Source organism: Ictidomys tridecemlineatus, chromosome 4 (assembly GCF_052094955.1).
Source record: "Ictidomys tridecemlineatus isolate mIctTri1 chromosome 4, mIctTri1.hap1, whole genome shotgun sequence".
Taxonomy (NCBI): Eukaryota; Metazoa; Chordata; class Mammalia; order Rodentia; family Sciuridae; genus Ictidomys; species Ictidomys tridecemlineatus.
In genome coordinates this window covers 137,674,333-137,685,080 of record NC_135480.1, presented here as the reverse complement: position 1 = coordinate 137,685,080, position 10,748 = coordinate 137,674,333, and the positions used below count along the sequence as shown (strand labels likewise).

General features: G+C 41.0%; 1 protein-coding gene and 1 long non-coding RNA gene across 3 annotated transcripts in view; one reads left to right on the top strand and one right to left on the bottom strand.

The window, feature by feature from the left end:
• Positions 1–644, bottom strand: part of LOC120889789 (uncharacterized) — a 91,274-nt gene extending 90,630 nt beyond the window's left edge. For both annotated transcript variants that reach the window (XR_013438066.1, XR_013438065.1), the window contains exon 1: positions 178–644. This is a non-coding gene — a long non-coding RNA (uncharacterized LOC120889789). The remainder of the gene's footprint in view (positions 1–177) is intronic.
• A 304-nt stretch (positions 645–948) lies between these two features.
• Rorb (RAR related orphan receptor B) overlaps positions 949–10,748 on the top strand; it is a 181,279-nt gene continuing 171,479 nt past the window's right edge. Inside the window, exon 1 of the mRNA XM_005324109.4 lies at positions 949–1,082. Coding sequence (XP_005324166.1) covers positions 1,076–1,082 — 7 coding nt within the window. The 5' untranslated portion in view covers positions 949–1,075. The remainder of the gene's footprint in view (positions 1,083–10,748) is intronic.

Below are 10,748 nucleotides of genomic sequence, written 5' to 3'. Positions count from 1 at the left end.
AACTCTGCAAAGCACTGCCTTAAATTCAAAACTAACTATGCGGGGCCACAGATGTCTCGCAAGGGAGGGAAGGTGGGATCTGGAGAGTACGGAGTCTCTTTCCTCGGAAGGACTGCCCAGTGTCCCCTTCCATACTAGTGGAGTTGGAAAAGAATGTCACCTGCAGATCTGCCTGACCTTCTCTGTCGCTCCTTCTCCTCTACCCTGTTCGGATAGTCTCTAATTCCCAGTTGCTGCCCCGGCGGCCTGCGACTCCAGTGAGTGTCACTAACTCCCGCCCTCGGCCTCTGGTCGCGTCCCCTCCCCCGAGGTCCCAGCCTCTCCAAACGCTGCCGGGAGCTGATTGGCGTCAGCGCTGACAGGAGGCGGGGCCTGGAAGTCGCGGCCAAACCCGCCCTCGCGTATAAGCCCCTTCTCAGCTCCCTCTCTCCATCTCTCTCCTCTTTCTCTCTCGCTCCCTTCCTCTCGGTAACTGAACAGTGAAAATTCACATTGTGGATCCGCTAACAGGCACAGATGTCATGTGAAAACGCACATGCTCTGCCATCCACACCGCCTTTCTTTCTTTTCTTTCTGTTTCTTTTTTTTCCCCTTGCTCCTTCTCCCTCTTCTTTGTAACTAACAAAACCACCACCAACTCCTCCTCCTCCTGCTGCCCTTCCTCCTCCTCCTCAGTCCAAGTGATCACAAAAGAAATCTTCCGAGCCGGAGGCGGTGGCATTTTTAAAAAGCAAGCACACTGGAGAGAAAGAAATAAGAAAAACAAAAGCAAAACAAAAACCCAGACACCAGCAGCCAGGACATTTTTTCGCCCTTCCTGAAAACAAACAAACAAACAAACAAACAACCATCAAAACAGTCTCCGTCACCAACACCAAAACTGTTAACACTGCGACGGCGGCGGCGGCAGCAAACGTCACCCTGAGGCCACAGCGTCCGCCTAAAGGGATGGTTTCCTCGGCAGCGCAGCTCTTCGCCGACCACCTTCACTCGTGCTGAGCGGGATTTTTGGGCTCTCTGGGGTTCGGGCTGGGAGCAGCTTCATGACTACGCGGAGCGGGGGAGCGGCCACACCATGCGAGGTAAGCGAGCCTGCGGGCGCCCTGGGTCACCCGTCCGGCCAACTCTAACCAGATGGGGAGATGGGGGAGGGGAGGGCACTCAGCCCAAGGGGAAAGAGGTTGGCGAGGCGCAGTTTCCCGAGTTCGCGTTCGCAGGTGGGGTTGCAAATGGCCTGGGCGTAGAAAGTTGTGGGAAGATTTTGCTGCCTCTCGGGAGTTCTGGAGGAACGCGGGAGGGCGCTTTTTTGGAGAGGGGAACAGCGCTAGTTGCTTCCTCGGGTTCTTGAGTTACTACCGGGAATCTTTTCTGCGTGTTGCTTGCGGGTGCGGAAACTGAGGCAGGATGGAGGGCGAGCCGGGAAAGAGATGTTTGCGGGTAGAGGTAACTGAAAGCGCACCGCACGCAGTGGTCGCCGGCCGAAGGTGGGTGTGCAGGGCGTTAGGGCGAACACGCTGGGGCACATTCACTTGACAGGTTACAAGGCCCACTAGCGTCCCAGCCAGCTGACGCTTCCCTTCCCAGGAGTGGTAGAGGGGTGGCGTAGCCGAACTGGACGCGGATGCAGGACGCTCCTTCAGGTCGCCGCTGCGCCCTGGCCAGTGCTGCCCAGGAACAAGAGCGACTCCCCGCACCACCGCCCCCCCCCCCGCAAAAAAAAAAAAAAAAAGTTGTACTGAGAAAGTTCCGGAGATTAGAGACCGCACTGCCCGCAGCGGTAGAGGAATCCGGAGCTTTCTCTTCTTGGTGCTGCGCCAGCCTTCCTGCCAAGACCGGGGTGGTCAGTGGCGGAGGCGGTGGGACCCCGGGGCAAACTGGCGGTTGTGGGGCAGCATACGGGGACAGAGGCTCTGACTGCACCCTGGACTACCAGAGAAGCTGACCAGGGAAGTTGGAGTGTCAGTTTGTCCGTTTCCTTTCCTGTAGTACCAGGGACCTCCAGGTTTCCTGTGTTCTGTGCCCGGGCCCCTTCTCCCTCACTTTCTGGTTAGCCACAACTTCACACTTTCTTGAAGAAGCGGCCAGGTGCCCGCCTGATATGGGGATCGGAGCACCTTTGGGCACCCATCCCTACAGCCGAGTCTCTCCTCCTGGCTACCCTGTTGTTCTTTGGGGATTCTTCTCTCCCCCTTCACAAGTCCCTCCGAATCCTGACAACAAAAAGTGGGAAATGGTCTGCTCCGGACCTTCCTGTATCCTGGACCCAGAGAGATGAGGTCTAGGCAGGAAGCCTTTAGGAGAATGGGCTGCAAATACTTGCACCTCCCATCAGGCTATATTCCACTCCCACCCCAGGCTTCAAGCTTCTCGAGAAGCGTCTCAAGGAGGCAGTGGGCATTACCTCCACCCAGTCTGTCCACGGTGAGCCCCGAGTCTGACCCCAAAGGCACACACAGGGATTGTGGCAGAAAAGGTAAAGAGGAAAAGGGACGGAGAAAGGCTGCCCATGGGATGCTAGGGGAAAAGTGTAGATGAGGGACAAGGATATTCTGGTGGGATGATCTTGATTGACCTGCGCGCTCTAAGTATGGGATCAACCTGTGTGTGCGCACTGGCTCCAGCTAATTGTCCCAGTTGGAGATTGGGCAGAGGCTCCACTATCCAGATTCTTTCAAGAAACTGTACTTGGGCAAATGCTGCGAAGAGAGCTTTTACTTAGTGAGAGACGCCCCAGTCTTTGTTTTTCTTTTTGGGTCCCGTCTCACCATCCCATCCATTTTCCTTTCAGTTCCTCTTTGCATAGTCTGAAGCTGCCAGTTGGTCCTTCCCGATTTTTTTTTTCCCCTTAACAACATGCCCCCTACAGCTTGGTGAAGGTCTGAAACCACGTGCCACCTCAGTTGATACCAGGCACTAGGACCTCAAGCATAAAAACTGCTCACTCTTCTTACACTGTAGAATGGAGAGTGGCACGGGGCAGGTGTGGGTTGTACCTTGATCCCTTAGCTCCTGAAGGAGTAGTTTGCTGGGTACAGTCTGCTGTTCACTGCGGTGGTTGCTTCAGGGACTCCAGGAGCTTGAAGTATTGAAAGCCAGGGCTAGTCCTCATGCTTACCTTGGGAAATATAGTGTGAGGCCATAACCCTGTTCCAGAGGGCACCAGCTTCACCAGGCTGGCAGGACAACTTATCAATGCTAATTTGAGAGGATTCCTTGGAGGAAGCCTGGAAAGAACTTTATAGAGAAAAAGTAAGGGCTAAATCTTTCTGGCACCCTCCCTGGCTGTGCTTTCTGGACCTCTTACTGTCTCTCCTCCAGCGTCTTTTCACCTTTCTAATGCCCTGCCCCACCATCAGGAGATGTTTGTTAAGGACAGAATGGGAACCAGGCAGACTCCCCATGGGAGTTGGGGTTAAACTTCAGTTTGAACTTGAGAGGTACAAGAGGTAAAAGGAATCACCTTTCCCTAGCGCAGGGCTACTAAACTTTGGGGGGAGGGGCGGGTTTTGAACTTAGCCTTACAGGGTGCCCACTCCATTTCTCCCATACACCCCTGCCTCCGACACAATCGCGCGCTGAAAACACACACACACACACACACACACACACACACACACACACACACACACACACACACACACGCTCGCGCGTCCTCCCCATCCCCAGGTGGTCTGGTGGTTGCTTTGGCTCTACAGTTTGCAGCTGGCAACTGTCCTGAGTCAGGGCACTTTGTGCTACTCAAACGTGGTTCCCGATTGAGTAATTCCCCCTCCGGGCCAATCCAGCAAACCTACCCGGACCCCAGTTCCCCCTCATCCTGCTCGCGCTTCCGCCTAGGTTATTTAAGACTTTATTCCCTGGGAAGCTCCCTGGTAAGAGGTTAAGAGGCTCTGTTCTTTGAGTTCTTGCCCTGCCCCACCGCTGAACTGTGTTCAGGACGCAGAGCGGTGGCTTACCCTGGCCTGGGGCGGAGGAGGTTGTACTTGGTGGCGCACAAAGCATTTCACCCTTTGTCTGCGAGAGTGTACCGTATGAGTTCTAGAGATGCTTCTTTGTACATTGCATTATCGAAAGAAATAACTTCTGAAGGCCAAAGGAAGGACTTTTAATTATATTCATCCCTAGGTAAGAAAGGAGTGAGCACAGGCAGGTGTGGGTTTCCAGGCTTCTTCCTGAAAAATCTGCCAGTTGTGTATTACACAGGGCACGGGAATGGTTGGATTTTTCAGTCCTTCCTCCGCAGAAAACCCTGCTTCCAAAAACAGGGGCACAGATGTCGTCGCAATCAATAGGTGATTGTCGCTTGGGCGGATTAGAAATCTGGTTTTATGTTTGTTGTAAACAAGGATGGGGCTTGGCTTTTCTAGAGTCCAGTTTTCATCTATTATTTCAAGTAGTTTAATTTTTATTAACTGCAAAACTTTAGAAAAGAGGCAGTTTGCTCTCAAAGGTATGGCCATCCTTCAAAAGTATGGAGCTCTGAATGTCCTGCTAGGGGGCCTTTAGAAAAAAATATATACATATATATATATTTTTTCTTGAACAAGTTCTTGCTCTTAATTTCCTCCACAAATTCCAATTAAATATTTCCAACCAACATTCCACCTCCTACAATTAGAAAACACTGCTGGAAGGACATCTCAACAGTCCATTAATAATTGCTCATTAAGTAATCATCAGTAAACTGTCTTTACTCCAAGAAAAGTAATCATTCAATCAGTTTAAAGAAAAATCCTAAAGCTGTATTTCAAGTATTGTTGAAAGACTACATAGCCAGAAAGATAAAATCTTTTCTTAAATGGTTACATCTAGTGACTTCCCCCACCCCCTCACTGGATATCCTGGGTGAATTTCTAACAAGTAGTGGGAAGCAGAGGTTCTTGACAACCCTGGGCTTCTGGACAGCCAGTAGACAGCCATGGCTTTTCTTTTTCTCAATTTGTAGAGACTCAGGAATTGAGCAACCAGGATTGAAATGTAAAGGAAGAAATGTTGAGCAGCAGGCTTCATAAACAAGGGACATAGACTTAAAACTCCTTTGTTAGTATTCATTTAAAACTTACAAGTCCTTAGATATTCCACCAACAGGAGTATAGCTTTTGATCATTAGAGAATCCTTTAAAGATGATTATTTTTTGCAACATTATTAAAGTGGTTTTATGTGACAATTTAACATTAATGTCAATTACTCATTAGTTCTTACTCTTAGCCAAATACAAATATTAACATTTACTTATGTTGGTAACAGTTTGCTAAATAGCAAACTATTAACAGCCTTAAAAGCTATTATTCATATGTACATTTGCATAGATTGTATTTTAAGTGTTTCAAAGTCTTAAAACCTATTTTTACAGCAATGAAGGTTCTACCGCAACAAGAAATTATGAAGTTTTACTGCTGGACGTTATGAAAATAATATTTGAATCCTGTAAAATATCTTCTTTTTTCCAAAAGTAACATTAACAGAATTGACCCTGGGATTTTAATACAGAAAGTTCTATGCAAAAAGACAAGTAAAATGCTTTTTTTCGATATTGCTTCACATTTTATTAACTTGTATTCACCTTTGAGGAATATCAAACGACCTGTATAATTTTTATACTTTTGCTACAATAGTTTTAAGAAGTAAAAGTGTGAATCACAGAACATAAAAGATTTTTTTCACTGCAATTAACAATGGCCCTCAAATTTTAAATGCATATTATAACATTTAATTGATAGTTTAAAATTATTCTAGTAATTTATTATTAAAATTATAGATATATGAGTCACTATGATTCTGCAAAATTGAGGTTTAAAATCAGAGCCTAGTCATGCATTAGTGAAGCCTAAGATTTACAATTAAATGTATTGTGAAATAAGAAAATTAATGTCAAAGTCATATTTTGTCCAAATCAAAATAAGCTTGGTTTAAAGGTACATGCACATATGTTATGAATGTAAAAACTATGAGCAACTGAAGTGACTTAAAATAATATTTTTATTCTAGTACTATAACGAGAATTTCTTAAGGATAAACTATCTCAATCTTTATTCCACAAAAACAAAAACAAGTTAAGACTTTTAATTATATTGGCATCAATTTAATTGATATTAATACATCATGTTATGCTGCTCAATTATATAGGACAGTAAATATAAAAAAGAAAATTGTGCTTAATAATTAATACAAGGTTTTCATTCCAGGTGTAGTTCTACTATTCCATCCACTCCTATCCAAAGAATAGAAATTAAACAGACTAATGAAACAGGTCTTTTTGTGAGGTAATGAATGATGACCTTTGATAAAATGAGCACACTCTACCTAAAAGTATTATTCCTGTAATTTTATAATCATCTTCCACTCTCAGCTTCTTGCAAATATTTATCTTACTTTGAATAGAATCTCTGACTTAACAGAATCCCTAGCAGATAATAGCAGTCTTTGGAGGCGTCTGTTGATACACACTGATACGCAATATGTATATGTATATGCCTAAAACCACCCACTCAGACAAAAAGAATGAATATTTGAGAGAGAAAATCATTCTTATCTTTGCTTTCACAATCCAGTCTTCCAAACTCAAACATATTTAGAGAGACAGAAGCAACTTTCCAGAGTGTTCAGAGGGAAGATATGAATACATGTGGTACTTGAGTCGCATAAAAAGGGACTGTTAATAGCATCTATTTATAAATAATCTACACAAAACTCCATTATACTACCTAATGATAATTAGAGGGAAAGGGAATCAAAGAATTCAGAACTGCCAAATAAATAAAATATTCTCTCAAATTAAGCAACAAATTCATAGATAACAAGGCTTATGCCATGAATTTGAAGGATGTCTCCTTTGTAGCCCAAGACAAAGGGAGCATAGAGGAATAAATATTGATTGAACTAATCATCTGATGAATAGAAATGAGATTTACCAGTGCACCAATATAATAGGCTATGTTAACTAGTTCTTTCATGGCGCATATGCTGCCCTTTCAACCCCTGACCCCGTCCATTCAATTCTTAATGAGGGAAACCACAGGTGTTATAACGGCATTTATAGTGAATCAAGCTAAATATAATAACCATGTGGTTAACTAATGGCATTGTGTGCAGAGTCTTATAAAAGGAAATATTGTGTCCATAGTGTCACAAAATTATTGTATATTTCAAATCATTTGGAATTTTGGCTTGCTCAGGTAACCTTTAAAATATATGCTTGTGGTCATTGATATTTCAAGTCCAAGGTTTGGTCACATTACAGTAAGTGCAATTTTATTAATGTTTATCTAAGAAGCTAAAATGTGTTAGTCAATATATATATTTACCCACATTCTTGTACACCTTACAGAGTACACATTTAAAAATAACAGGAGGCATAGTATTCTATACTTAATATAGAAGGCATCTTTCTTGGTTAATGGTTATTTTATAAATATCGGAAATAGATTATAGCTTTATAATGATAACTAGATAATAAATTTTATTTTAAAATAAAATTAGGATGCCCTTGATATAGGTATGTTCTTACAAAAGCCAAAATGAACGTGTCACATTTTGCTGAAATATGGGACTAAAAATTTATTCAAAAGCATGCTTTTATAAAAGAGCAAAAGTAATTTGCTTTGACTCGAGTGTCTTCATCATTGCATAGTGAATATTTTATTAACTGGCTGGGTATGCTGACTTTGTAAATTACTTTATTAGAATGGGCATTCATTAATGTCACTTTTTATGTGATTATTTATCATGTTATGTGGTCCTGGGTTATTTTTCTCTAATTGAGAGGAATCATTGACATCGGCAAAGAAAGAACACATTAATCTGGATATTTACCGTATTATGTTTTTTGTTACTAGCCTACTTACTACTGTATGTTCATGTAAACCAAACACCCTGGCACCGTGGTGCACGTGAAAGACTTGGGATGTTTAAGGGAAAAAAAAAAAAAACCCTGTGAGATAGATTTTACCTCATAGTAAATCTTTTTTCAAAATTAATGCAATGAGTACATTTTCAATTATATTTAAAATTTTTATAAAATCTCCAATAAAGCATCCTTCTTTTAAACTGGTACACCATTGCCTGAATTGCTTAGACTATGTTACAGTCATGTGACAACAGCAGATATGCAATATTTTAATATTGAATCAGAAGTCTGAACAGTGCTTTCTGAATTTTGGCATAAAATTATCCTTAAAAATGAAAGAGCAGTAGCTTTTCTAAAAGGCCTTGGCATTTATAACAAGAACTTGGCATGAACTAAATGAGTATTATTAGCTGAAAAAAAAAAGTAAGTAGATTCTCATCTTAACTTTTAGACCAACTTTAAAATACTAGTTTTCAAATGCAATTTCTTATTTAGCAATACCTAAGCTTGCCTCTCTCCTGATGTGAAAACTTCAAACTCATTGATCAACTCATTTCTAGGAACCTAAGTTAAATTTTATTCTCATATATGAGAACGAGATCATCTTGCTGGAGCTTTTCCATTTCAGCTGTAATTTTAAAAGGGATAGGCTCAAAAATGTCATCATTTACATCAGTATACATACTAATGGAAATGCATTTATTTAAAAATAATTGAGCATCCACCCTAAAGTAAGGTATAGCATGGAATCCCAAGGATGCTCACATTGCTAAAGCAGGGTCCACTGGTGCAGTAGAAGCCAGAACAAACTAGACTATAAAAGGGATGCTATCCGAAGTCAGAGTAGCTCTCACAGCGGAAGCAATACTTGATATAGGTCTCAAAGGATGAGTGAAGTCCCTTTTTCGGTTAACTTGTTCACCAGAAATGAGGTCTTTTAAGTTATTGTTAGTTGCATCCCTCAGTTGCCTTATATAGTTGGTACTATGTATAATTACGTTTATTAAGGCAGAGCTATCCAGAAAAGAAAATAACCTGATGTAGAACAAGTACTTTTCTCAAATATGCTCAAGTAAAAATTAAAAATAAAAACAATAGCCACAAGTTTAAGGCAATTCTTAAAGTTACAATTAAAAAAAAAATTCTAGAGACAACTGCTAGTATGAGGAAGAGTATAAATTTTTATTTTTAAAAAAAGCATCATCAAGAAGAAATGTGAAATACTTTAAAATATCCTTATATATTTGTTTTGTAAGGGAAATTCTTATTTTTAAAGTAAGGAAGTGGCTGATATATATTGATTTTATGTTGCTCCCTGCAACAATTTTCTTTAATGTTTAATCTATTATCTGAAAGTAGCAATATCTACTCTAGGGAGTATCTTAGATTACCAGATATCAGGGAGAATAAAATCCCTTGGAGTAATAGAGTATGTAGGCAGTGTCTGAGGCCCACAGTGATATCCTGCAAACTCTTCCATCCCAAGAACTTGGATGTAATATGGTACTCTGAAAATTAAGCTATAAAATCAATACACAGTGGTCTCACTGACATTTGAGTTATTCTCTCTCTTAAGCATATTTAAAAGGAAAATTCTGAAGACTCAATAATAAAAACCTGAGTGTGAGAGGTAAATATCGGCCAGGTCCATCCCAGCACTATTTATGGGTAAATTGCTGACCAGGCTGAAACAAATGTCAGTACACTGCTCCTCATTTTGAAATAAAAATTTGTTGTTCTGGTCACACTTATTCGCTCTTCTGAGCTTAGTTAACATGGGTCCTCATGTTGATGTCTAATCCACTCTGAAACACTGGCAAGGTCAAGTTTCAAAGCTGAAAAAAAGACTGAGCTGGGGAGAATTCACAGAAGTAAATGCCACTATTTGAAACTTCCAGGCAGCCTAATTGTCACTGCTAGCCATAACCCTGTGCTTTAGCATGAGTCACGGTGAACAAGATCACAGTCATACTTTTTCAGTCCTGAAAAACTGACTCTTTCTTTTAATGCTGTTTATTAACTAGAATTTATTAGACTAAGTAATTGCACTCCCCTGTTATAACAACATTTCAATAACATACTAACTATAGTACTTGATCTCTTTATTTCTTGGAACTGGAAGGATTCAAGAAGTGGCTGAATGGTCACATTTCTTGGGACTTTTCTAAAAAGGCAAAAGAGTAGAAGGCCCCTATTGCTTTTATTAGCTTTGACTGAACAGTCATTTAATAAGACAATTGGTTTTTTGGACACGCCCAAGTAGTTTTACTTGAACTGTTACATGTAACATAAGTCTAGCTTTTAGAGAAATATGACTAGTACTTAGTAAACATTAAACCACTATTTTGATCTTTTCATTAAAGAGACTATTTAAAAGCAATCTTATTAAATAGGATCAGAATGCATTGTTGCCTGTAATTAACTCTGAGAACATCAAATTCAGACAGCCGTGCTATTTTTATTTACCTAAACAGTGTAATGATAATAAGTGAAACCAGTTATTTGATAAGCTACATTTAAAATGTTTCATTTCACCTATTCAAGGCATGGATCACAAAAGTGCTTCATATGGGTTTTATAATTCTGCATTAGCACGAAAGCCCATACTCTAAATTTCCTAAGTAAAAATTTCATGATATAGCCTGAGCCCAGAATAAGCACTCCAATCATATTTTCCATCCATCAGCTGTTGGTTTCTAGATTTCAGAATCAAACAATAACACACAAGTTTAAAGAACTTGGACATGCTGAGTTTCTAATGAATAATTGGCTATCATGATCATTGTCAGGTCAAATAATAAAATGATTACACAGAACCTTTCCTGTTAACTTGTACATAAGTTGTGCCTGGCACATGCAAAGGAATTAAACACTTTTAAAGAAAGGAGAAGAAACCTTGTT